This window comes from Papio anubis, chromosome 1 (assembly GCF_008728515.1).
Source record: "Papio anubis isolate 15944 chromosome 1, Panubis1.0, whole genome shotgun sequence".
Classification (NCBI taxonomy): Eukaryota; Metazoa; Chordata; class Mammalia; order Primates; family Cercopithecidae; genus Papio; species Papio anubis.
In genome coordinates, this window is record NC_044976.1 from 129,821,980 (window position 1) to 129,849,886 (window position 27,907).

The window sequence follows — 27,907 nt, forward strand, 5'->3', positions numbered from 1 at the left end:
AGGTCAATCTTTCTTTGTAAAACTATATTCCTAGTGAGGAGGGTGGGCGCCTGTAGGATGCTGGGTGCACATGTAAAAAGGTCATTGGAATGACTATAGGCAAGAAGTTATTCCAAATGCGAACATCCACATCAGTAGGAGAAACTACTTTTCACTCCGAAATATGAAAGAGTGAGGAATTCCTCAAATTGGACACTACTCTAGAGTTTTGGGAATGATTCTTCTTATCCTTCCTGCTTCCAAGGGTACTATCTCCCATTCCCCACCCAGTGCTGGTAACCCTTCTGCCAGCTAGCTGTATGAACACAGAAAGTCATTTAGCTTCTCTGAGTTCCATTTTCCTTATCTGTTCAACAAGGGGTATTAATTAGATAATCTTGAAGGTCCCGTACAACTCTAACATTCTTTTATTCTATAATTCTAAAAGCCAGTGACTGTTTCCTATTCCCAGGACTTAAACTGCTGCCAAACTGATGCTGATGATGCAGAAAGGAGAAGAGGAGCCAGTAGGAAAAGAGCATTCCAGAGTCTCATATGCTAACTCTTAATACTCTCTCCAAAACAGCTTTCCTCCTTACCTCTCACCCTTGGTTCTTGTCATGCAGTTACAGTAGAGAGTAGGGCCAGACCAGCAAGTATTACAGAATTAAGGGGGTCAGGCAGAAGGGGATCACTGCAGAGCAGCAGATGGAAAAGACAGATTCATTAGAAGACTATGAGACCTAATCCTACATCCTGCGCTCCCTATCCCACCCATCCCCACTCTCACTCCCCTCCCCCTCCATTAACCTGTTCTCTCTTAAGCCCACTTAGATGATCTCTAAGATGTCTTCTAGCTGCAAAGATAATACTCTTTATCCACTAAGACCCTTTAACTAGGGTAGCCTGATGTTTCCCTTCTGAATCTGATTTCTGTTTTGAAAACACCCACATTACTGCCTGATCTCTGCATAACTAACTTCATGCCAATATGGCCCCACCTCTGTGGGAAAGTTCAATCTTTCCCACATCTCTCCCCTACCCCCTAGCCCAGCCTCTTCTCTCTCTTACATTCCGGTTTCCACACCCCTCAAATATAGTACCCCCTTTATTTTCATCTCTTGGAGTTTCTAAGGTATCAGCAATCCCTAGGGAGACAGAATGGTCTGGAGCCACTGAGATATGTCAAGTCAGGCAAGTCAGACAGCCAAAGATGGTCAACACTTCCGTGCAAGAAAATCTTAACTATCCAGGCACTCAAGAAATGTCCAAGAGGCAGGCAGAACTCTTCTCCCAGAAACCATCAACTCTAACAGCCATAAGAGAAAAACTGTGGGGCAGCATCCTGACAATCTGGAAGAATTTCCCTGGGGAATATTCTCTCCTGACCTCCCATAATTGCTTGTAATTTATATAGGGCTTTACTGGTAACCAAGTACTTTCCACATCCCTGCCCTTGAGTTTCTGGGTGACAGAAACATTAACTACATCACAGGGGGCTGAAAAACTCTGTTTTCAAGAAGGAAAGATTACCCAAACATTAAAGATTAGCCCAGTGAGACAGTCATCAGCCCAGAAAGAGAGCTGGTCTAAGAGTTAGAAGACAAGCACCCAAATCCCTCATCTAGGGATAAAATATTAGTCTCACAGGATTGGAAGACACTTTAAAATCATATTGTTGCACATCCCAGCCACCACTTGTGTCTTCTACTGTTAACTGTCAGTGTAACCTTGGTTCAGTTAGCCTCCTTTGAGCCTCAGTTGTACCTATATAATTAAGGGGTTGGAAGAGCCATTTTCTAAGAATTCTTACATATCTAAAATTATTTTATTCTAGAATTCTAACATTTAGAAATGTATTTCCAAAAGCTAAGTTTCAGCAAGACTGATTTAGAAAGATCCCTTTCTGAGATATATCAAGACTCTCTCAGAGATACTCAGTCACAAAGAACAGCAAACACCAGGGATTTGGGACACTTAAGCCAAGACCAAGCGCAAACACCCTGCATCTCTCATTGTGTCCGGAATTGGTGGGTTCTTGGTCTCGCTGGCTTCATTCCGAGAGCGAGCGAGTGCTGCTAGCACGTTGTCACCTCTCATCATCTTGTTATATCTGGCCTCAGGAATGAGAGTTGCTTTGGTCACAGATGCAGGGGTCCTTAGAGGGTTTCTAGATCAGACTCTTCATCCATGAACCTTACTAACTCAAACTTGAGATGGGCAAGATCCTGCAAAAGATCAAGAAAGAAGAAAAAATATTGGAGAAAAGGACTGGGGGTTAAAGGGATAGAATAGGGAGGGTTAAGAAAGAAAACGACTGAGTTGCTTTGTTAGGCTGCCAGATTGGGCAAGAGTCTGGGGTGAAATCATGTTTTCAGAGGGTGAGTTGTTTCCTTGAGTGAGACTGAGGGAGACATTGGTTCCCAAGGCTTGGGAGTTTGCTGGAAGATGCCTTTCAAGGGAGATTGCCTGGGGCCACGAATTCTTGCTGGACAGACAACTATGGGCTCTTGGGTAAGAGGAATTAGGGATGTTAGCGTTTAGGAGAATGATGAGAGTTAGCAATTATCCACTGGACAGATGTCCCTGGGTACATTGTTGATAGGGGGACCCCAGAGCTTAAGGCCGGGGGCCACAAATTGTTGCTGGACAGATAACTATGGGCTCTTGGGTAAGAGGAATTAGAGATGTTAGTGTTTAGGAGAAAGCTGAGAGTTAGTAGTTATCCACTGGAGAGATGTCCCTGGGTACATGGTTGGTGGGGGACCCCAGGGCTTAAGGGGATCCCCAGTTGCCAAAGGATGGAGGGCGGAGCTGGAGGATCTCAGCCTAGTGGGCACGCCCTTGTCCAGGCCTGCAGTGGCCGTGCTCGCCAGCTGGCCCATGGCCCTGTCCGACTCCCCTCCCTCCACCCCAAGCCTAAGAGGGGTGAGCGGGGGGTCCCACTGCTGAGCCAGCTCCCTCCCTCTGATCCACACCCGAGCCCGGCTGGCAGAGCTCCCGGGGGAGAGGGTGGAAGGCACCACGAAGGCAAAGAGGGGGTGTTGAAGGTGGGGGGAGTGGGGAATGCGGCAGCCTGCCCCCCCCGCGACCAGCCCAACCCCCCGCCAACCCCCCTCTACCTCCAACCAAATGGTTTGCTCCGAGCGCCCTATTTAATCCCCGCGACTGCAGCAGCGCCGGCTCCCTCCCGGTCCCCACCTCGGCCCCGGGCTCTGAAGCGGCTCGGGGGCGCCCTTTAGGTCAACGTCGTAGTCCACCCCCTCCCCATCCCCAGCCCCCGGGGATACAGGCTCGCCAGCGCCCAGCCAGGGAGCCGGCCGGGAAGCGCGATGGGGGCCCCAGTCGCCTTGCTCCTGCTCCTGCTGTTCGCCTGCTGCTGGGCACCCAGTGGGGCCAACCTCTCCCAGGACGGTGAGTGAGGGAGGGGGCGGCGCCTGGGGAGGAGGGGAGTGACCCGAGGCGGGGGCTGGGATCGGGAGTCTGGCGGAGGGAGCCTGTTGGCTTTGTTTGGAACCGGGGTTAAAGTCACCAGCCGCTGCTAATACCCTTGTGTCTGTCTCTGAGCATCCGTGTCTCTGTGGACTGTGGGTGTGCCGGCGTGTGCACCCTTCTGTGTACACCACCGAGCGTGTGTCTGCGTGTGCACCGGGATTTGGCTCTCGGGGCTGATGTCCGTTAGGAGCAGCCCCGGGTCTGGATGTGTTGCTGTCCGTGTGCGCGCGCGTCTGTGTTGGTGTCTGGCTCTGCGTTTCTGTGTCAGTATCTGTGTGTATGTCTGTGTCAGTGTGTGTTGGGGGCGGAGTGAGATTTGTCGCTGTTTCAGTCAGGGCGTGTGTCGGGTGTTTGTGTATGTATGTCTGTAGGGGTTGGGTAGCCAGTGCAATCCCCCAAACTGCTGTATGCAAACATTTCTGCTCCCCCGCCCGTCCCCGCCGCCACCCGCGGCGCAGCTCCGAGTGGGCAGAGAAGGGGGTCTGGGTGAGGCTGCTGAGGGGGGCGTGGGCAAAGAAGGGGGCCCTTATCCTTGGAGCAAAACAGCAACACAGGGCGGAGGGGGCCCAGGATGGCAATATCCCTGGCAGTGGTAGAAGCTGGGAAAAGAAATCCAGACAGGAGCAGAGGCGGGGTGGGGGTGGGGGGGGAGCGCAAAAGAAAGAATCAAGATATTTGGGGAGGAGGATGCATGAGACACCCAAAGCTTTCCCGGGCTAAGCACTGATTTTCCCAAATTTGGAGTGGGGTAGCATACCTAGCCCCTTTGCCCCAGTCTGGAACTCAAACCTTCTTCGGTTCCTAATGGTAGAGAGATGAAGGAAGGGAGTCGGGGGAGAAAGGAGGCGGGGCCAGGGGTGAGGGGACTTGGGGAAGAGCCCCTCCCGCCCTGGGCCGGGCTATGTAGGTCAGCGCTGTGGGGGCACCTCAGCTTTCTTAAAGGCTACTAACGGTTAGTGGGATGGCAGAGGGGCAGCGTGTAGGGAAACCCGGAAGGGGGCCACCGCTCCCAGCCTCAGGTCCCTGAGGAGGGAAGGCCGGCTGTGAAGAGACTAAAGGAATGCATCCTCCTCTCCCCGCGCCCTGTTGGAAGAGGAGGAGGGCTGGGATGGAGGAAGGGGGAGAGGGAACAGGACCTCTGTGGAGCAAAGGGAAGTGGGGAGAGTGAAGGGGGAGGGTGGTGGCTATGCCCGGCCAGATGCCAACGAAAAACAGAAAGAACCGCAGGGGAGGAGAAAGGGGAGGTGGCTCCTGGGCGATGGACCCAGTGGCCAGCAGGGATGGGCACAGGGCGGGGCGGGGGTGGAGAGGGGAGGGGTTGAAACTGGGGAGGATGATGTAGAGAATTTCATCTGAGGAAAACAGGCGAAGAGCCAGGGTACTGGAGGAATAATCGCTCTACCTCGCCTGACCTCCCTCAGACCTGTCTCCATCGTGATAAAGGAGCTTCCCTGCTATGGGGACCCTGGGGATCCCCTCCCTATAGTTGGCTGGCTGACTCCTTCCGCCCTCTACCCATCAAACTCCCCAAAGGGAGCTCCCGCCCTAGTCACCACAGAGACAGCAGCCTCTCCTTTCCCCTACGCGGAATCCCCTTCCCCAGAGGACTGCACTGACGACCCCACTCACTGAGGAGCTGAAGGGAGTCTTTGGGGAGAGCAGGCTAAGTGCAAGACAGAGAGGCTGCTGGGTGTTTGTGCCTCACTAATGACCCTCCTACTAGGCCTCGACTTTCAGCTGCAGCCCCTGGCCTTTCTAACCTGCTGAGTTTTATAACGAGAGGCAAATATGATCCAAACTGCAGCCGTTCAGCAATGGGAACCGATGGTGCTAGGCTGGGCCCCAAAAAGAGAGAAAGACGTCATCCAGAAAGCTGTGAGCTCTTCTACTCTAAGATGTAAAAAAACTATAGACTAGAGTAAATCAGTATACTAGCCAAGTCTTTCTTCACTGACTACACTCTTCTTTCTTGGTCCTCAAATTGGGGGCTCAGCCCCTATTCAGGCTTAAAGTTGAGAGGAAGAGAAATGTTATATCCTCCTATTTAGAAATATGTTTCAGAGCAGTGGCCTGAGAGAAACAGTGGAAAGCAGTAACTTCTAAATGGGGAATTTCCAGAGGAGAGGTGGGGAAGTGGGAGATGAACAGGAGGGGTCTGTTTCCAAAGAAGAGTCAAACCAAGCATCATTTTCCTTGGAGAGCATTATCTTCACAGATAATGGACATCTGTCTGGTGTGCAGTATCTCAGGACACACTGATGCATGAGACATAACCACTATATCTTCTATCTTAAATTAATTCTATCTTTTAGTTTCTGGATCTAAGAAGGCCAGTGCTGATGGTGGGAGGTAAATGCGTAGATTTAATGCTCACGGATAGTAATCCTGAAGACTATTTTGCACAGGATCATGGACATGTGTCTAGTACCCCTGAGTTGGCCTGGGGCCCCTGGGAAGAAAACTAGGCAGTATGTACTTAACTGGTAATGCTTGACCAAAACTATGAGAGATATGGTGTGAAGGTTTAAGGACAAGATACTCTTATGCTGATGCTTGAATTGTCAAGGGTGTTGTGGTAGCATATCTTTTCCCATTTAGAATAAGGAAACAAACTTAATGTGCTGCTGGGGCATATCGTCCCCTGGGGCACAGCATAAATTTCTTAAGCTTCATAAGGCTGAACAGGGATTGAGAGGGCAAGCAACTGATATCTAGGACTGGCCATGAGAGTTGTGCCAACAGCTCAGGAACAGGTAAGACATTTAGAATGTCCCATCTGCACTTCCTTCTCACATTTCTCCACTAGTTTTCACCGTGGTTGACAGTTCTAGCTTTGGAGGACTCAAGTCTATTAACTTAATGTGTCCTCTCTCTGGTGAATAGCTCAGTATTCAACACTGTGACCAGCTTTCTTGGGCTCTTCCTTCTCAAGTTATTTCCAGCACTCTGTGAATTGACCTAGGGTACAGACAGATAGACGGATAGCCTCTCTTTGTTTCAGATAAGTTTATAGCAATTTAACCTTGTACTGCGCTGCCCCACACATGAACATCTATTTCTTCTCAATGATCTCTGTCCACTATCATTCATTCTACAGCCCCCTGGCCAGATGCCCAGTGAGGACATCATGCCCAATGTGCCAGAGAAGTCCAGCAGGCATTCGCTCTAGTGCTGTCCACAGATCTCTTTGGCAGATCGACTCCATCCAATCTCTGTTCCTAGTTGCAGCTGTAACTGTTCTGTTTCTGTTCCTGTTCTCCTCCTAGTTGCAGCTGTAACTCTTGAGAAGGATATGCTCTCCTTTTAGACATGTGCATCTTCTGGCACGGAAAAGTTAAGACCATCACAGAGACACTCATATAGCAGAGTTTAGTTAACTCCATGAAGAATCAGTGTGTTTCATGTAGGTCCTAACCTATGTAATGTCAACTGCCTACCCAGCAGTTATGCCACTCTATTCTAAGCTTCTCCATAGATCTGGATAGCACTGCTGGTTTTAATAGTTTCCTCTAGGGCAGGAGTTTTCCCATTTTGTTTTTAGAACAAAGATGTGAGACATTTTTAACAAATGAGAAAAACATATCAAAGGAGAACTGCTGTTGTTGAAATAGTGAAGTAAGACCTATATCCCTTTTCCCTGTCTTACTGGCTTTTACACATTCCTATAATCCTTAAGGAACTACCTGGGGTTCTGCCACACAGTTCAAAATCCTCTGTCCTAGACTGATAGAATGAGCCAGCTGACTACCCTTAGGCTCTTTCTCCTTCCTCTTCCAACTGAAGAAGAAAGGAGGTCCAAATCTAATTGCAAGAGTGCCTTGTTGGAGATATTCACTACTCACTTGGAGAGAGTGACTCATAGTTCTGCAGCCATAAATTTCCACAGGCAGCATCTCTTTGGCGTTCTGGTTACTTTGAAATAATTGAGAGGTTGTGCCATTGCTCTGTAAATTCTTAGATTTGATTTTGGTACTTCTTGATGTTACTACTTTCTTGCAGTCCAAATAATATGTAAAATGGGATCAAAAGTTTATTTTCCTTAAATCACATGGTAGGAAAAAAATCTTCACAAATATCACCAGAGAAAGAAAACCCCTGGGGCTGTGACTAGTCTTATTCTTTGTTATTTCCTACTCCAGTGGAACTGCGTACTGGCTCAACAATCCCTTTTTTGTCATCTAATTCTCTGTAATAGAGTTTTACCTAAGGATGGTGATCTAGGTTCCAGATTCTTGTTGAAAGCAAGCTGTGGACTGGACCAGTTCCTTACTGACTACTGAGTGAAAAATTCAAAGTTATTATAAAGTTTTGGTAATTATATCTTCTTTTATTTTTCATGTTAGAATGTAATGTTTCATGTTTAACATTGACCATAGGCCCATGTACTAGAATATTTTGTTTCCTGTATGAGGTCGTGTTTTAGAGGTCCACCCTTAATCTCTGAGAATAGCAATCCCCGTGGAAATGCTTACAAAAGACAGAGGGAAACAAACCATCAGAAAAGGACCCTGGAGAAGCAAGCCATCAGAAAAAGATTCTAAGAACTTGCTCAGATTAAGTATAAACACTCCATGTCATCATAAAATGAAGAAGAACAAGTTTCCAGAGCTAGAGACCTGTTTCTGCCTCTAGGATCAGCAGCAGTGATCATTTTTTACAAGGTCAGAACCAGCTGGTGCCCGGGGCTCCAATAACTACCCAAGTAGAAACCCAGTCCAATTCTGTTATATATGACAAGGAGATCCATCCCTTCTAGTACAGAGAAGTCAAGCTCTCAGGAGGCTTGAACACATGAATCTGTTGGGATTTTTACACAACAGAAGCTAAGATGCTAAGAAGTAAAGGTACATACTCTTCACTGAAGCAGCAAATACTAAAGAATCATTTCTCTCTTTACCAATATTTTCCTAACCCTTAAGACAGTCATGAAATTTCTCAACTAACAGAGAAACTTCTAAATCCTGAGAACAAGAGGCATGATTCCATACCTGTCTTCTAGTGTGGTTGTCTGAACTACTTATAGCAATTTTGGATACATTGGGACATTCTGAGTCTGATACATCTCATACCCTACCTGACGAAAATACGTATTTTGACTTTCTTGTGCCCTACTGTCTCTGAGGGAGCACAGGCTCTCAGTTCCGTCTTTAGAAGATAGGCCTAATTTTACTCATGGTAAGCTAAAGCATATTAAAAGCCCCTCCGTCACCACTAATATCTAGGTATCTAATGTAATCACAGAGGCTCATGTTGACAAACTGAGTGTGGTGGTGGTCCTCATTTTTCAGCACAGTCTCTTGGCTGTGTATCACCCTGACAGGTTCAAATAAAGCACTTCAGAGAGAGCAAGTGATGAGCATAGAGTGATCCTAATAGAAGCATGATGTCTGTTCTTTTAGTTCCTGTGCTTGAGAGCTGGCTGCCTTACCCCATGATCCCAGTTCCCTGTTCTTTATGGAGCAAGCTATTATACCTGTGCTTTGAGCTCTCCATGGTGCTAGCCCCTGACAGTGACACTCTAGGCTTTTCTTGTTGCTCTCCATGGTCCTGTTTTACCTCCAAGTTTCATAATCTCCTTATTCTCCACAGTGCAGTCCCCAGAACAGGGCTAGAATCTCCCTCCCTGCCACCACAAACACACACATGTTCTTGGTTATGGTCCCTGACCTGTTCCACCACAAACACATAACAAAACTCTGAGATACAGATCTAGGAAGTCCTCACAGCCATCTAACCAACTGCAGGAAGGGAACAGAAGGGCAAGCAATTCTTAGGTTAAAAAAGCAGTGCTAGAAGGTTTTTGTAAGATGCTCAGGAAATTGTGGCCTACAGTGACCTCAAATGGCCTCAAAAGAATTGAATGTTTTGTCATATCTGGATTCATAGATTAAAAATACAACTATATATAGTTCTGTTTTAGATTGAGATAGTATTGCTCTTATATGATAACCATATACAGTTGTACTTTGGTATCCATGAAGGATTGGTTCCAGGACCTCCCACAGATACTAAAATCTGCAGATGCACAAGTCCTGGATATCAAATGGGGTGGTATTTGCATATAACCTATGCACATTATCCTGTATACTTTGTTATCTCTAGATTACTTATAATACCATACACAATCTAAATGCTATGTACAGAGTTGTTTTACTGTATTGTTTAGGCAATAATGACAGGAGAAAATGTCTATACAAGTTTAGCACTGGCACAGTTTTTAAAAATATTTTCAATCTGCAGTTGATTGAATCTATGGAGGTGGAACCCATAGATATGCAGGATTGACTGTATACACTATAAGTGTGGAATGTAAAATGAATCCTACTCAGTTTATAAACATGTACCTCTTAACAGCACTCTGAGCACGACAACCAACTCTAACTTTCCCGTGATGGTGCTTTTTTACCCTTTTCCTTCAACCTTAGCAAAGACAATATATAACAATGGGCTATCAAAATAGATAATGGAGGAATCCGGTAAATGAGAGGCATAGAAAACAAGTGTCAAGTATACATCCATACCACCCTGAATGCACTGGATCTTGTCTGATCTTGGAAGCTAAGCAGGGTTAGGCCTAGTTAGTACATGTACGGGAGAAAACAAATATCAAAATCTTGACTTAACTTCCCCACCTTCATAACCACCTTGTGCAAAACTAAATGCCTTTAAATATAACCATCTTCTCCGAGAGCACAGGTCTTTGGCCGTATCTCAGTAGATGCATCTTTAAACTGTACTCTGCTATGCTTTGAGGGTATCTTCCAATAAGCTGATGATATCAAACGGGGTAGGGAGCTGACAGCGCTCAGCTCCTGTCAGTCTTAGATTAGCCAGCCTGTTCTTCACATCACATCAGAACTACACAAGCTTCTCGTCCCCTAAATGCTGATTTTCCCATGTCAATTTATGGATAAAAGTTAATATAATAGTTAATACTTATGAGTGACCTACAGCAGAGTCCAGTAGAAGAGGCAGGCTTCCAGGATGAATTTCCAGGACTCCTCTTTCATTTCTTCATTTGAAACAAGGAGAAACTTCATTCCTCAAGGGCAGGTAATGAGAGTGATTTATCTCTATGAGCGAGCCTTCAGCAAGACAGAATTAGGGTTATAGTAACAGCTGGAGTGTCTCCCATCTACTCATCTTCCTAAACCCCCTATTCTCATGAAGAGCAGGCAGGTTTCAAAAAAGACTCAAATACAGAAATCTCAACATATTTTTCAGCACATATATCATTCTTTAATGTGAACTCTTACCCCTGGAATTCTTTAACCTTCTCTTCTCTCTCTATCTTTCTCTTGGAAGTCTCCAAGAGAACAATAAGAAAGCTAAATAACTTAAAGAACAAACTAAAATGTTGTCTTCTCTAAGGATTTATTTTCCCTTTCCCCAGCTACACCTACACTAATTGTGTATTGATTGCTAATTATAAGCACCTTTAGCTCATTTACTTCTAGTTCAGGGTCAAGAAGGTCAGGTGCATCACCTTGCCCTAGGAAAAAAAAAAGAAAAAGAAATGAAGGCTGATGTCTCAGGCACTCATCTGTAGGCTAGCCATTATTCATTTCTCCCCTTTCTTCAGATACTCCCAAATATTGGCAAGGTAGGATGAAGCACTAGTACTTCTGATACAAGATTTTATTGGAAATATGCATATTTTTGTTTCATATGTTTACTTTTACCCTTCTATGACCTGGCTCTTTGCTTCCAATTCTGATTTCAGTAAGTACATCAATGACAGGTAATTTGGAACTTAGCATAGCGGTCAGTCAGTCTTTGAAGAGCCTGGAGCTGAGTTCTTGAGTTATTATAAAATGAGAAGCCAGTTTTACCATCTGCTCCTAATCTTTTTTTTTTTTTTTTTTTTGCCCAGCAAATGCAAAAATTACAGTAGAACAATTGCACTCACTAGTTCTTACTGTAGTTCTTAAGGATGAGATCTTTCCAAATACATATATGTTTCTTCCCATAATTTCTATCTGCTAATCTCACAAAAATATAAAAATTACCACCACTAAGCCCCTGAGCCTCCCATATTTTCATTTATCCTCAATTGCCACTTAATGCCAACTCTTTTCTGGTTTCCAAGTCCTGGAGTCCAATGTCAGTGACAGATGGACCGAGCCTCAGCCCTGGAGAGGAGAGGATTCTGGCCCTCTCCTGGGGAGTTTGAGCAGGAGAGAGAGCCTGAATTCTGCTTTGGGGAGAATCTCTTGAGTTTAAGCCATATGGTTTTCTGGAAGTAAGGGGTTCTGATTAATATGGGCATGTGAAAAGGACTCTGTATCTGGGTCATAATAAAATCTGTGTGTTCATGTCAGAAAAAAAAAAAAAAACACCCAGAAATATGATTAGTGAGAATCAGAGTGTTTTATGTATGTGTGTTGAGGGGCACATGTCAAAATATGCACCCATCTTAGGCAACAAAAATATTTTTGCCCACATCAAATAAGAGGCACTCAATGGAGATTTAAGAAGAGAGATAAGAGTTCTTTTTGTCAGAACAGTATTATTTTCCATTTCGGGGACTGTGAGATCTGTGGACTTGGGAGAATGTATCTGTTTCACGGAAGAGTTAAATTCTCAGGAAGGTACAAAGTGAGGCTAATGCAAACAATGTACAGCAATTTTAAAAATACAGACTTTTATTTTTTTAAGTGAGGAGAGTGTAGGGAGACTAAATAGCAGTTAGGATTGGGGGAATCAGTGAAACTAGAGTACTGTGGGTGTGTAGAGCAGAACACATTTTTCTTCATGTAATGCTCCTAACCATTGCCCTGAACCTGTCATCCACACCTTGACTCCGATCATCCAGTGAAGGGTAACAGTAAAAACAAGTCAGGAAAATAAGAACCAGCAGAGATGAGTGCTTTCTTGCTTGACTTCTAACAAATTAAACTTTTCCACAGCATTGTTATCCCACCACACCAAGCCATCAGCCTGAAATATCTAAAGTGCAATGTAAGGAGCATAGGAGAACAAGACAAAGCCCACTGAGAAAGGGAATTCATCCATGCGCTCAGACAGGTATTGGGGCACTGGGATAGGTACCACAGAGTAGAAGCAAGCTGTTGGAACCTGGGCTGAGATTTTTCATCTCCAGAGAATCTATTCTTTATTTCTCCTGATTTTCTGGGCTTTCTGGCCCATTCCCAGTCTCTATTTTCCCATACCCTTCCAATGAGCTAAATTGAATTCTGCATTGGAATCTGTTATGTTTCCTTTCTCAAGTACTTTCCTAAGATGAGGAACTTTTTCCCCCCAGTTCTATTACATATGTGTGAAAGCAGCAAGATAAATTGAGGGAAAGGGTATAAAATCCCTCTACTTAGTTTAAGAGGACAACTAAGAGTTCAAAGTCTGGCCTCCTGACTGTATTGCATTAGAATGCAGATTTCAAGTCATACCTGTCCGTGTGTCTAAAGTGTTTGATCATAGTGATAAGTGAATGAGGAGATGGGATAAACAGACACTCCTAAAATGGCTCAGGGTTGTTATCATCCTGTCTTCAGGGGCCTACTCCAAAACAGCTGAAGAGAGTCAGTACCTGCACAGAATCTGTGCTCTAGAGGTCCTCACTGAGCCCTCCCCTGTGCTGTTTCACCTCACCCTCCCATGCTCTTCGGGCAGAACACCAGATGCTTGTCTACAGCACGTAGCCCAGTCCCAGAAGGAAGCAGCTAAGGCAGGGATCGAATCCCCTTCCTTTTTCTCTCAACTGCAGTTCTTGCTACAACTCAGTATTGGCTACGGAGGGGCTTGTTTTGGTTGGGGGCCAGCCCAGGGCTCCCTCCTGGTGCTAATGCACCAAGAACACTGACTCAATAGCAAATCAAAGCAACAGCTGTCCCCACCTCCTTCCCTGCCACCCACTTCCCAGTCTCTGCTCCTCGGAATCTTAACTAAGTCTCTGAGGGCCCCCCTCAGCCTACCACAAGCCCACTTCTGCCTCCAGATTTTTTCTCTCTCCAGCTCAAGAATAGGACATGTTCCTCTGCTTTTTTTTTTCTCTCTTCTGTTCTGGCCCCTGTCTCCTGCTTCACAATCAGGTTAGCATTCCCTCAGCTCTTCACCGTGCAGATGCCAGCAAGCGCGCACACACACACATGTACACGCACATGCGACCTGTCCTCACAGTCACCCTTTTGAGCTCCAGAGGGCATGGCAGTGACTTCTGCCTGATGGCCTCTTCTGTGTGAACTGGAACCTGCCAGTAAAGCCCTGAAGTGTAAGAAGATGCCATCTGCCCCATCTTCAGGGACTCCCTCTTCATCATAACCCAACTTCCCCAACCTACTGGGCATTTAGTAGACTTACTTCTCTTAAGGTCCATGGTCCTGGAGTTCCTCAGTATCGTGTACAGGAGATGGGGCATAGGAAGGGTAGGTGTCAGTAGAAATATAATCACACTTAATGTCAAATTAATCACTGAATTAGCCAGTCCACAAGGACTGCTATGAACTGTCAATGAGTACAGGTCTCACTCACTGCCTGTGTGACCATGCTCAAGTTCCTAAACCTCTCTGAGCCTTGGTTCCTCATCTTTAAAATAAGAGGATTGGACCAGTTAATACTTAATATCTTGTCAACTATAAAAATCTACACTTTTAAGAATCATAGAGGGGAGAATATTTTGGGCATAATTAGGTGCAACAGAAAGAGAAAAAGGCATTACTGAATTTGGGCAATAGAGAGTCAGAAAGGGCATTAGTTCCATCCTTCCGTAAAATCAAAACGATTTTAGAAATAACCACCTCTGACCCTTAGGATTCAGTAGGCAATGGCCAGATATGCAAGTTGGCTTAAAGGTTTTAGGAAATATGTAAAATACATGTATTCATAATACCTTAAAGTTTGGATAGGGAAAAACATTTGAATTTTCTCTTAAACTCTGGATATTAAAAAATGTTAAGAATAATTGTTTTTCAGTGAGAATCAAGGGTTAACTCTAAGATAAGCTTTTCATTTTAACCCCATCTTAACACCCACCACAGGCAAGCTAGCTAACTATCTCAAAAGATTCCCTCCTTATTCAGCCTGGAAAAGCCTAGCCACACACCATTCCCAAAGCAGAAAACAAAAGCCTTTCATTTTCAACCCGCTTAGGATGGAACCAAAAGATGTCTGCCAAGGTGTAATAATAAACATGTTTGAGTCCAGATTGGGTACAGGTTCCTTCTAAATCTAAATCTCTTAGATAATCTAATAGTGTAGGACTCCTCAGTCCATAAATCCTGGATCTCTGGCCCAGGCTTTACCAAGCTAAGTAGCTAATCCACATGTTAGGACTTCTTACAGTGAGGATTCTGTTCTCCATTCCTATTGACCATCTATATTCACTCATATCCTGTATGCCTCCTAGGAGAGTAAAGCAAAGCTGGGACGGAGTAGTTTATCAAGAGGCTGCTTGATAAACAAGACTCTAGGAGGAAAAACCAAACAGCAACAGAAATAATAGAGGGAGGAAACAAGGAGGAGCAAGGTCTCAGTAGCCCAGCCAGAAAGAGGGTGGATGGGGCAGTGAGGTGGAGAGAAGGCCTAGATCAGGGAGGTAGGCAGCTGAAGCGTGACTGAGCTCTGAAGTTCCAAAGTGGATGTGAGCTGGAGCGCATCGGAGCTAAGGAAAGGAGATCCTTTAGGAGATCCTGCTGCCTGTGAGGGGACAAGAGGCCTTTCCCGGAGGAGCAATGAAAAAGGAAAAAATAGTATCTGAAAAGAAAGAGGGTACCAGATGACAGAATAACTCCCACCCCGTATGGCCAGCTTCTATTTGACTGCACTGTTATATCGTGGCCATTAGGGAATTAGGAATTTAACGGGGGACAGATAGAGTTAGAAAGGAACGGAGGGCAGGATGTAAGAGAATATTTTGACATTCAGGCAATCAAAGTCTTAGATTAGGAAATTACATAGTGACTTCAGTAAATGTGGCATCGCTGCTGGCTGCCCAAGAACCACCGAAGGAAGTTAACTGTACAGAGTTCCTTCTGACCAGCGTTTTGTGCTCTAAAGTCAAAGCAACTCCCCCAAATTTTGAAGTTTTCATCCAAACCAGAATTCAGATGGAACTGGTCTGATTTCTTCCAAATCCACAATCAAACATTCACTGTCAAAGAAAACTGTCACTCTGAGCATAAAGAAAAGCTCCAGGGGCTGAGTTCTAATTCTGATTTTGCTATGGCCAGTCTCTTGTGTGTGTGATCCAACTGTACATAGAATTCACAAGAAGCTGGGGTTAGGGAAAAATGAGAATGACATAATCTGGACAAGGAGCCCAGCAATGGATGTAGATAAACCATTCTAAAAGTGGGTCCCTTCAGTATTCTGGGCCGCAGCCCCCAATATGTTTTTCCCTTGGAGATAACACTCCTCCACCCACCTGTCATGGTAGTCGTGAGGAATAACAAGTAGGCTGGGATGAACAGTATTTTTAACTCTGGAGTTAGAGAAATGCTGAGTCATCATCATCATCATCACCATCATCATCAACTCCTACTCAGGGAGCTGTTTTTTTCTACAGTCAGGGAAGTGGGACTCTGGACCCAAGCACTGGCAAGGCCAGCAGCAGTTATGCAGGAGAGCTCTGTCCTCTTGTTCTACCATCTGACATGTGCACCTGTGACCCTGTTTATGGCTGTAAGGGCAATATGTTGTAGGTCCCCAAAACAGACACGGCAGGGACAATATATAAACCAAGCAATCAGGGCTTACGCTGGCAGACTTTCATAGACTTTCCACTAAAGTTACTTAAATTCAAGACAATACATTTTTATTTCTTTGAGTTACTCATTTATTTATTCAATAAATATTTATTGAGCACTTACTATGTGTAAGATTCTGTGCTATGAGTGAAAAACTGAATAACAGGTGCCAATGCTGCTTTAAAGAAGCACATTAGTAATTCTTCAATTCCCACCTCTGCCACTCTTAACATGAACAATCAATAAGAAGAAAATCAGTGGGTGAAAGGGTTACTTTGTCTTTTAAAATGCTGGAAATCCTGAAGATACTAGAACCCATGAGCAAATAAATCAAGAATTAAGAAACCTCCAAAGCAATTCAGAACAAATAAGAAGATAATGTTTTTAGTTTTCAGCCTAGGTGCTAGAGTGCTATGAAAACACAAGGAGACTTTTTTTTTTTTTTTACTAGACATGCCATTTGCTTGGTTATCTAAAGAGTCCCACATGGTAAGGCACTTAGGAGTCCATGAAATAGTCCCAGAGGTACAGGTGCAGGTATACTAAGGCATCCAAGTAAAAATGTAATTCAACAGGTACAAACCACAGGACTATCAACACCACAGGTACCCATTTCCAATTTGTTATAGTGTCATTTTCATCATACTGCAGGTGAATGTTGTAAATATTATTTAGGTGAATCACCCCTGGCCAGCAATGCAACGAGGAATCTTTCCCACTTCACGCTCTACCCTACCACCACACACACAAAATACATGCTTCTGCAGAGGGGGACAGTGTAGTAAAGATGTGCAGAAAGCCTGGGCTTTGTGGTCAGAGTGGTCTAAGTTTAAAGTTCATCCTATCCCAGTATCTAATAGTAGATATATCATAAGGACAAGTTTCTTAATTTGGCTTTAACATGTGTGTAATCGTGTTTATCTATTAAAAGATTATTCTGGAATAATGAATATACAGCAACTAATTTGGATCCTGACATATAGAAACTGTTGACAAATACCAATTTCTTCTGTCTTACAGTTTTCTGGGTAGTCTACCATCTCCCTTGGCCTATTCATATCCTGTTTGGTTTGCTCTTTCCTCTTTACTGGAAATTTTGAACTTAACTCTCACAACAGAAGATGCTTAGTATCTGATTCATTTAATAAAGAAATATTTATTAACCAACTTCTATATGCAATATGCTATATTAGAGCCAATACTGGATACAAAATGCATCAGACCCTACCTATGGAATCTTTATAATTTAGGAGGAAAGTCAAACTTGCAGTACAAAGTAGAAAGAAATGCATAACTTAAGAAAAAGCAGATAAAGTGTGTAACTCAGAGAAATGGGGAATTATTTAAATCTGGGACAACCAGGGAAGACTTCTGGAAGGAAATGCCCCAAAATGTAGGCCTTATGCATGGGTAAGGTTTAGACGTGTGAAGATGGGCAAAGGGCATGATCAGCAAAGTTATTGCAGGCAAAGGAATGGATGCAGGAAAACAAAGCGTTCATAGAGAGAGTTCCAAACGGCTTCACAGGCCTGGAATGCACCTGGGGTGAGTGGAGTAGAGAAAAGACAAAACGGAAAGGAAGCTCAGCATCAGACTGTGCAGAACCTTGAAGGCTAGGCTGACAACTTTGGGTATTATCTGCAGAGACTGGAGAGTCAGTGATGGTTTCTAAGCAGGGAAAGAATGTGACCGATATGACTGATCTGCCTGGGCCTTCTCTCACTAATGGTTGTATGGTCTCAGTGACAGAAGCGCCTTCTGAGCTCCTATTTCCACTTCAAATTCCATACCACCCATTCAGAGTACTCCTAAGTTTTCCTTTCCAGTCTGAATTCATTGAGAGAATTCATGCTGATGTCATAAATGACTGACACAATCTGAATCCAAAGAAGGTACAAGTCTTTCACAACCCAGGTTATAATTCCTGCTACTTACCCATGTTTCTGTTGATAGCATTATAATCACTCATCCACTCCCTGGGGAGTGGCCATTCGTAATTTATTATACAGGCTTACAATTTTATAAAAACGACAGGGTAACTTTCAAGCGTATTAAGAGTCAGTTCTCAAGAGAAGACATGAGATTATAAGTGCATTTCAAAATTAGAGGGAGAAATGTCACCCCCGGGGGAAGAAAAAAAAACCAGCCACCTCTTACAGTTTCTTAAGACACCACAAATCAGAGTGAGTTCTCTGTAAACCCATAGAGGCAATACATCATGCCTATCCCAAATATGCCATTTATTGGCGATTATTTGGTTATCAGTCCTCTCATCTGAACAATTCAGTTTGGTTTGAATGATCTACATCACTATTTCACTTATTCATCCTATGCAGAAAAAAAGATGCCTATGAAATGCAGGAGGAGGGGAGGGATGAAAGAAATATGAGCAAGGAGAAAAGCAACTGAGGAGGATGCAGAAAAAAGCACAGATGAAAGAAGAAACAGGAGAGTGAAGACTAAGCCCATGCTGTTGGACAGAATACATGCTCTGCCTGATTCACAATATACATAGCACAGTGCCAAGTGTGGCTGAATGAATTACCAGAGCCAATTAAATGTACCGAGAGCCCACTATGGGCTAAGTGCTAAAGATACAACGATGAATAACTTAAGGCTCTTGCTCTTAACCAGCTCAAAGTTTAGATGAGGAGACTGATAACTAAGCAAGTAAATCACACTGGAATGCTGTAAGAAACATAAAATGTTGAAAAAGCCCCCAAAGCACCATCAGAGACAGAAAGGATTCTGGAGAGGTATGCTATTTGTGTGCCTTTAGGTAAGTAATTGAACCTCATTGTAAAAAGCAGTTCTTTCTGGCTGCCTATCTCTTGAGTTTGTTCTGAGATTAAGTGAATTCGTGGTTGAAAATCCACTCTGCAAACTGAAAGTCCTATACCATGGTATGAGACGGCTATTTCCTGCACTGATTTGAGCAAAGGCCTATTTAATACTCACCGTGCACTGGACACCAATACCGAGGGGCTGAGTGTGACTCCTGTCTGTCTTCTCCCTGTCCCTCTGCCGTCGTCCCACACCTTGGCACAACCAATTTGGTTCCCTACTGTGTGCTGACGTTCGCACAGGGCACCCACGAACACATAACCGGAGAAACAATATGAGCACTCACCACCTTCAGGTTGCCTCCGTCCTCCGTGTGCACAGAAGGTAGCAGGGTGAGTGTGAGGCACTCAGGGAGAGCCCCTGCTGGATGTGACAGCCCTGACCCTCTCCCCAGCCCCCTTTCCTTCTCTCATTCTCATCCTGCTTGCCTCTCTTTTATCGACAATTCCCCTTCCCGCCTTTCCTGCCTACTTCTTTCTACTTGTGACTGTTTTTCTCTGTTTTCTCCGCTTTACTCCTTCTCAGCATTTGGGCATTAGCGCTTCTCCCATTTAAGAACAGAGCAATTTCTAAAATCTCCTGGAAGCTGTCTGTGAGGAGAAGAGAAGAGGGGCGGTGCCTCCATGGAAGCCAGGGAACCTCCGCAGCTGTCTCAGAGCCCCATTCCCATGCTAGGACTCTCGAACGCCGCCCGCTTCCTGCCTGACTCCCTCCCCACTCCGGCCTCCCATTCTCTCCCTTCCCTCTCCACCCCTCTTTCTCCTGTACCCCTCGTCTTCTCCCTCCCCTCTCCTCTGGCCCCTCGCCTCTCTTTCCCTTTGCTTCTGATTAGGCAATTCTCTCCCTAGTCCAGTCCTTTTCTTCCTCTGGGACCCTAAGCCCACGTCCCACTTTTCTTTGTAATCTCGACCTCCCGGCCTCCGCGTGCCTTCTCTTGGTCCTAGCGCCCCTTTCTCCCCTCTCCTCTCCCACCTGCCTCTCCCTAGCTGGCTCTGGGTCGCGCTGGGACGACTGGCGAAGTTCTCCCGTGACTCCAGGGCGCGGACACGTAGCAGCTCCGGGCTCTGCTCAGCAGCGGATGAGCTCACTGAATTTTGCGCACTTGATTGGCTACTTCGGGGCCCTGCGGCGGGAGACCCTGAAAGATTCGCAAGGCCGGTTTCTTTGTCCCTCCGCCTCTTCAGGTTGGGCTAAGGACTTAGGCCATTGGGTATTTCTTGGAAATGGAATTCCAGTAATCAAGAAAGGCATGAGCAGACAGGTAGGGGTAAGGTAGGTGCCAAAGGGAGCATGGAATTGTTTTAAAATTCTCTACGGGGGAATGTAGGAAGAAAGTTTCTCAGTTTCCTTAGTTTCCCTTACAGTACCTCAAGAAAGGGTTTGGGAGCCACCTTGTAGGAAGAGAGCTGAGACGGTGACGCAGGCCCTGGAAAAGGGGTTTGTTGTACCAGAGGAAGGAGCAGACTCAATCATTTAGAGGGGCTAAGGGTAGAGTAGGAAAAAAAGATAATTTGAGTATCCCATAGAAGGTAACAATCTGGGAAGACATGGTACGACTTTCAGCCCTTACCATGATCTGTTTCTTCAATGGAGGGAGTCTCACGTTGAAACAAATAGAGGTTTGCATTTAAAATCAGGCATTGAATTTCTAGTCTTCGTCTCCTATTTGTATGACCTTGGGCGAGTCATTTCATTCTATTTTAACTCTGCAAAATAAGAATGATAATATCCTTGTACTTATTTTACAGGTTTATTAAGAGGATTACATGTGAAAGTATTTTCTAATTATTAAATGTGTAGTAATTTTAGTGAATCGTATGGTGGAGCAGAAAATTCTGGATAAGGAATGAGAAATCTTTGGTGGTCTTTCATTTTTCTATAGTGACCTTCACCAAGTCACTTTTAACCTTTAAGGGTTTCATTGTCCTCATCTACAAAGTCGGAGAACTAGACTGGATGAACTCTTAAGATCTCTTTGGCACTAATATTCTGTGACTGACTGATAAAAAGTTAGCATCCTCCTTTAATTCACCCCTTCAGAGAAAAGGTCACTTCCTTTTTCAGAACTCTAGTTAATTTCTCCCGTTGGTGAGAAAACTACCTTCTGTTAGGTATCCCGGTGGACCTATTTTTCATAGGGACCTAGACTTTCCCACATGCCCAGCAATGAAAGCAGAGCCCCACACTGTAGCAGGATACATGTAGGGCTCATGCTTGATGGAGATTCTCTCCCCAGGCTACTGGCAGGAGCAGGATTTGGAGCTGGGAACTCTGGCTCCACTCGACGAGGCCATCAGCTCCACAGTCTGGAGCAGCTCTGACATGCTGGCCAGTCAAGGTGAGAATCCAGGCCCCTCATCTCAATGTCCCTCAGTTCCCTCACTCATCCTCACATCCTCTCCCACTCATGTTGCCTTCACCACATGTTCTCACTCCTCTCATTACCACACAGCACTTTCTCCTTTCCATCTGACATTTTAGTTCTTAGTCTGCACCACCAAATTCTGTTGCACCTACTCCTTCTTCCCTTACTCCAGTACAGAGACCTCTGTACACCCTACACTTCTTTCCAAAAATAAAATGATTCCAGGGGAATATATTACTCAGAATAAAGAGGTTCTGGAAAGACACAATCTAAGGTAGAATTCTTCAAAGGGAACCAGGGACAAAGGGATGACTGGTCAAAAATTGGCACGTGGCTATGGTAAATGAAAGGTTTCTCAAACCATTTGAGAGGTTTTAGGAATATATCACTTTCAACTTTACTCAGCCAGCTCAGTCCCTGGTACACTAATCTCAGAATCATGGTTTTAAGGCTCAATTTAGATGATGACTTGAGAAGCATTTCAATGAAAAGGGCACCGTATTGAAAGACACAGGAACAAAGTTCTAGTTCTAACTCAAGTTAGTACAATGAGCTTAGGCAGTCATTGCATCTCCATTGCCTCATTGCCTACATTTGTAAAATGAGGGATTCCATGATCCCAAAGATCTCACTCAGTTCTACTAATTTTTACAATTCTTAATGCTGAAACTAACCACCAGGCTTGTGCTCCAATTTGGGAACAGTCACCCTGAACAGTCGATGCTATCAGTCAATAGCATCAACTCCAGCAGACACATCTTCATTCCTCAGGGCCTCTGCTCTGCTGGGAGCACCCATTGGGTATTTCTTGGAAATGGAATTCCAGTAACCAAGAAAGGAATAAGCAGACAGGCAGGGGTAAGGTAGGTTCCAAAAGGAGCATAGAGTTGTTTTAAAATTCTCTACAGGGGAATGTAGGAAGTAAGTTTCTTAGTTTCCTATTCAGACATAAGCAATGTTGATTAAATAATTTAGTGTCAAAGAACAGATTTTTGTGGATGCGTTAGAATGAGAGCTGGAAGGTGTTGTCTATTTTAGATTTGTTCGGTGGGGATCAGTGCTACTGAGTCACAGAGTCAGTTCTGAAGATGAGGGAATCAATACAAGAAATCAGAATCCATGCTGTGGGGAACATGGAACAACAGGAAGCAAGTGTCCTGGAGCCTGAGGGGCTCCCAGGTAGGCCTGACCAGAAGGCACAGTTGAGATTCAAATGCCTCATCCATAAGATACCTTCCTAGTCCTTTTTGTTTTGTTTTGTTTAACTTGACTAAGGAGAGAAGGATTAGAAAGCATGTTTTCATCACATTGAAGAGAAAACCTTAATCCTTCCCTCTTTAAAATGACATCAGGATGGTGATTTGGGTTGTGTGTTGGGAGGCGGGCAACACTAATACCATGGGGAATATGCTAAGGGCCTTGATTGAAGGGAAGTTATTGTTAGAAGAATTGAAAAGTATGTAAAAATGTTTCACTTTTAAAAATATTTTGTTTGTTTGTTTGTTTTGCAGTTTTCTACCAGCTACCTTTGTGTAAATGAATGCGCAACCCAAGAGCTGGTTTAGCCTTTTCCCCATTTTAGTTTAAGGATTATTAGTCACAACCGCTTCTCCTGTTCTTGTTCTTATATGTAGGTGGTGGCAGGAAGGCAAAACATAGAACGACAGATATGTATGTGTGTTTTCAAAGGTAAATGGTAGAACCGTATCAGAAAAGACACATGTGGAGTGGTATGTGCAGATTTGGGGTGCCTTTACTCCTCTAAATATTCGTGGCCCTGTCAGTTCATTCAGGAAACATTTAACAAGTGACTATTTGTTTTTCTGTGTATTCAAAGCAAGTGAAACTAAGATCTGTCTTTCCGTCCACCGCCACCCACCACCTCTTTTCCTTCCCCCATGAAACCCTAAGGGTACACAGAGACCTTGTGTACACCAGGTCCTTGGATGGTCTGGATTAGATGAGGTGTACTTTGGCTCAGAAATGGGAGGAGGGGCTAGGGGTCCTCAGGAAACTAACCCTCTTCTACTCCTGCAGACAGCCAGCCCTGGACATCTGATGAAACAGTGGTGGCTGGTGGCACCGTGGTGCTCAAGTGCCAAGTGAAAGATCACGAGGACTCATCCCTGCAATGGTCTAACCCTGCTCAGCAGACTCTCTACTTTGGGGAGAAGAGAGGTAGTATCTCATGAGTTATCTTTCTGCGTGAAAACCATGGGCTAGAGAAGGGGACTGCAGACACCAAGGGGAACTGTTCCTATCATCCAGAGGCTGAGAAACATGGCAGTATGCTGTTTTAAGATATAACAAGCCATGAGTTCCCCAACTAGTTCCAGTATTGCAGCTGTGGTTTAGAGTATGCACAGTCTTATAGGGTTCTAGAGTGACTTCACCCCACAGCAACTCTAACAGGAAGCTGAAGTCAATGTTACCTTAGGTATCTGACAAGGAAGCTCACAAAATCCAACATACTTTCTGAATATCTCTTAGGCTACTATGTCCAATGACCCAGAAAAGTGACTGAATGACTTAAAGACTGCTTAAACTCAGGAGCAGTTATTTTTTCCCCACCCACCATACTACACCCCTTCCCCCAAAGAAGCTGGCCTGGGATTGGAAGGTAAACATGAAAGGTGCCGGTAAAATCCTAGCTTTCCGTTCTCTTGATTTCCCCAGCCCTTCGAGATAATCGAATTCAGCTGGTTACCTCTACTCCCCACGAGCTCAGCATCAGCATCAGCAATGTGGCCCTGGCAGACGAGGGCGAGTACACCTGCTCAATCTTCACTATGCCTGTGCGAACTGCCAAGTCCCTCGTCACTGTGCTAGGTGAGACTCCCAAACCCCAGTGTCTCTACAGCATGCTTCCTTGCAAACAAACCTCCCTGGATGGGTCCCTGAAGCAGCTGGGAGCCAGGCAAGTCTCCAAGCACTTTAGGAAAGTTCAGCCTGTGTTCCCCTGGCAATGGGATAAAATGTAAAAAGAAATGTGTTTTAATCCTTTGTGCTCTAGTTACTGTTTGATCTAGGACAAACTTTTTTTTTTTTTTTTTTGAGACGGAGTCTCGCTCTGTCGCCCAGGCTGGAGTGCAGTGGCGTGGTCTGGGTTCACTGCCACCTCCACCTCCACCTCCCAGGTTCACGCCATTCTCCTGCCCCAGCCTCCCGAGTAGCTGGGACTACAGGCACCCGCTATGATGTCCGGCTAATTTTTTGTATTTTTAGTAAAGACGGGGTTTCACCATGTTAGCCAGGATGGCCTCCATCTCCTGACCTCGTGATCTGTCTGCCTCGGCCTTCCAAAATGCTGGGATTACAGGCGTGAGCCACCGCTCCTGGCTAGGACAAACTTCTTCCTCTCTTTGAGTCTGAATTTTCTCTTATAACAGAGAGATGATCATACCCCTTCTACTTACCTCCCAAGATGGTGTGAGGAAAACACAAGACATGAATGTGTTATAATTTCCAAAATAAGTACCCCAGTTGCTTACATGCTCTCATCTTCATCCTATATTTCATCCTATATTTCAACTTCCTTCTTTGCCTCTCTGAGACTCGCACTATTTCTGTGGCCACCCAGTTGTGCTGTAAGTGGAGGATCATGTATCACGTCTGTGCTATGGCATAGCTCCTCACTACCATGCTGTCTCCCACAGGCCTTCCCTTCTGGTCCTCAGGGAGGAGATCAAAAAGAAAGATGATTTATCTAGTCTTCTACCCATCAGAAATTATAGTAGAACCTAGGTACGCAGAGAAACCATCTCCACAGTGAGAGCAGAAGTGTGACCCCATGGTGCCTCTCCTTCCTATCCTGGCCATCCCTTATCCATGGCAGGAATTCCACAGAAGCCCATCATCACTGGTTATAAATCTTCATTACGGGAAAAGGACACAGCCACCCTAAACTGTCAGTCTTCTGGGAGCAAGCCTGCAGCCCGGCTCACCTGGAGAAAGGGTGACCAAGAACTCCACGGTGAGTACCTCCTGCCTTGGGGTTACAAGAGAAAGTGGTGCTGGAAAGAGAGAGAAGTGCCTGTCTATGAATGTACATAGGAGGCATGGTATGGAAGAGAACACGTATTTTGTGTGCACTCAAGTGCCTATGTGTGTGTTGGGGCCTACATTCTCCCTGCCACAGCTTTCTAAGTTTATCTAGGTTGAGACTCACCATCTGTACGTCTACAGTGAGGCCCACATGATATCTGTATGTTGGGTTTACTCTGTGTCTCTCTCTGTGTGTTTGTGTGTGTGCCACTGTTTCTGCACTCTAGGAGAACCAACCCGCATACAGGAAGATCCCAATGGTAAAACCTTCACTGTCAGCAGCTCGGTGACATTCCAGGTTACCCGGGAGGATGATGGGGCGAACATCGTGTGCTCTGTGAACCATGAATCTCTAAAGGGAGCTGACAGATCCACCTCTCAACGCATTGAAGTTTTATGTATGTCATGGGCTTGGGGATGAAGAAGGATGAGATATGAGATGAGGACTAGGGTAAAAGAATGCAGGTGACTGTGTGTGAAACAACACGCACAGTTAAGTGGATAGGTAGAAAATGAAACAAGGACTGCCAGGACTAGGCCAGGGTTGACAAACTCTTTATAGAGGGCCCAGTAATGAATATTTTAGGCTTTGAGACCCATACTGTCTCTGTGTCAACTACTTAATTCTGCTGTTGTTGTAGGGACGCAGTCATAGACAATATGTAAAAAATGAGCTGGGCTGTGTTCCAGTAAAACTTTATTTACTAAAGCATGCAGGTGGCAGGATTTGGTCCAACGGGATACCAACCCCTGGGCTAGGCCAGTGTAATATAGCCAGACTGCAAACTGTGGTGGTAACTGTAGTAACTCAGGATTCCCAGGAAGTAGTTTCTAGTCTGCACTCCACCACTAACTAGCTGTGTGATATTCAGAAAATTACTTTACCCCACTGAGCCTGATTCTTTATTTGCTAAGTGAAAGCGGTGAGCATGGGGATCACTACAACTTTATCTCAGTTTAACGTTCTATGATTTCAAGAAAATATGGGTGGTAGGAAAGCACAGTTTCCCTGGCATCGTTATTCCCAGATCTTTTCCTTACTGACTGCTCTTCTATTTGCCCCAGCTCCATGTATTTTCCTGGGATTCTGACCTGAAATGGCCACTGTCACTTTCACTACTCCTAGCCCTTCCAAGGACATTCTCACCCTCTATGGAATTTGCCTTTAGTATGGTTAGGACACTTCTGAGGAAGTTTGGAAATGGGAATTTCTCATCGGAGGAAATTCGGAAATTTGTAAAGAACAGCCTTTCTGGGTGGAGGAACCAAAGGGAAAAGAATCAGCGAAACTCCAACCGGAGAAGTTAGAGTTAGGAAATGGTGCATTCCCTGTCCTAACTTACCTAAAAGTTGGGCAGTTTTCAAAATAACCAAACCCCTTCATCCTCTTCTTGTGGAATCAACTTAGGCCCAATTATTTTCCTAACTTCAGTGCTATTTAATAATATCTTAGACCCATTACTCAAACTTTAACCTGAGGTAGGTTTAGGGTGGCATCGCTATTCATTTAGCAGACTCAGTCCGCAGGCAGACAATCCAGATTCTAGCCGCAGTGCTGCCGCTTACTAGCTGTGCTCCTTTGGCCAAAGCATTTCATTTTTCTGTGTCTCCTGCTTACTTCACTAAGTTACTGTGAGGATAAATAAAACAGTGCACGTGAAAGAACTTTGTAAATGTCAAAGTTCTATATTCCTATAAGGTACTTCTCTAATTATTAGCTCCTAGTGTGAGGCCCTGACCTGGAGCTTTTCCCCCACCACCCTTTGGTTCCTGGCCAGAGCTAAAGCCTTGGTCCCCTGCCTGAGCCCCAAAGACTCCTCTGTTAGATACCAGACCATCTGGCAGTTACTTGCCAGGGACCCTTTTGGCCCAACTGTGATCAGCAGTCAGTCAGCAAATGCTATACTTCAGGCACTGTGCTAGAGGTTTCTATGGCTGTAGGGTCCCAGAACACCCATTCTTTCACCTGGCCTGATTCTCTGTGTCCCATTTGATTTGGCTGAAACACGTTCATTAACTGGTTGTTAAGGTTGGCTCTATCCTTAGGGGAAGCTCAGTCTCTTTATCTGTTGTTCTCGACCAGCATCTGGTTGTATTGTTCTGAGCGGCCATCTGGACCTAGCCTCCTAAGCAGCCCTTCGGCGTCAATGGCAGATGCCATTCTTCCTTCACAGAGCCCTTCTGTATTGTGTCAGTGCCTTTTTGCAGCCAAAATATGACCCCGGTCTCTTGCTGTTTCAAAGCTCTCACTTCGTGTTTGGACTGACCATTCAAAATGATGTTTTGTGTTCAAGCATTGCTTCTAGTTCTAAGCTCCCTTGCAGAGCGGAGAGAACTGATAAGTTGTGAGCTCAATACGTGGCAAGTTCAAGTTTATTTGTTCTGTAAAAAATATGTATTAGGTCCTTCCTATGTGCTAGGAAGTTTGCTAGGCACAGGCAAACCACTCATTGCCCTTCTTAGCTTTCTGTTAAGGCAT

At 44.9% G+C, this 27,907-nt stretch overlaps 1 protein-coding gene and 1 long non-coding RNA gene across 3 annotated transcripts in view; one reads left to right on the forward strand and one right to left on the reverse strand.

Moving 5' to 3' along the window:
* Positions 1-20,720, reverse strand: part of LOC116270041 — an 83,441-nt gene extending 62,721 nt beyond the window's left edge. Inside the window, exon 1 of the long non-coding RNA XR_004177927.1 lies at positions 10,426-20,720. This is a non-coding gene — a long non-coding RNA (uncharacterized LOC116270041). The remainder of the gene's footprint in view (positions 1-10,425) is intronic.
* CADM3 (cell adhesion molecule 3) overlaps positions 3,115-27,907 on the forward strand; it is a 30,668-nt gene continuing 5,875 nt past the window's right edge. The window contains exons 1-6 of one of the 2 annotated variants that reach the window (XM_003892885.4): positions 3,138-3,393; positions 21,256-21,357; positions 23,422-23,562; positions 24,061-24,213; positions 25,220-25,357; positions 25,656-25,826. In XM_003892885.4, coding sequence (XP_003892934.1) covers positions 3,312-3,393; positions 21,256-21,357; positions 23,422-23,562; positions 24,061-24,213; positions 25,220-25,357; positions 25,656-25,826 — 787 coding nt within the window. In that variant the 5' untranslated portion in view covers positions 3,138-3,311. Of the gene's footprint in view, positions 3,394-21,255; positions 21,358-23,421; positions 23,563-24,060; positions 24,214-25,219; positions 25,358-25,655; positions 25,827-27,907 lie in introns of both variants that reach the window. The other variant, XM_003892884.4, reaches the window with a different exon arrangement.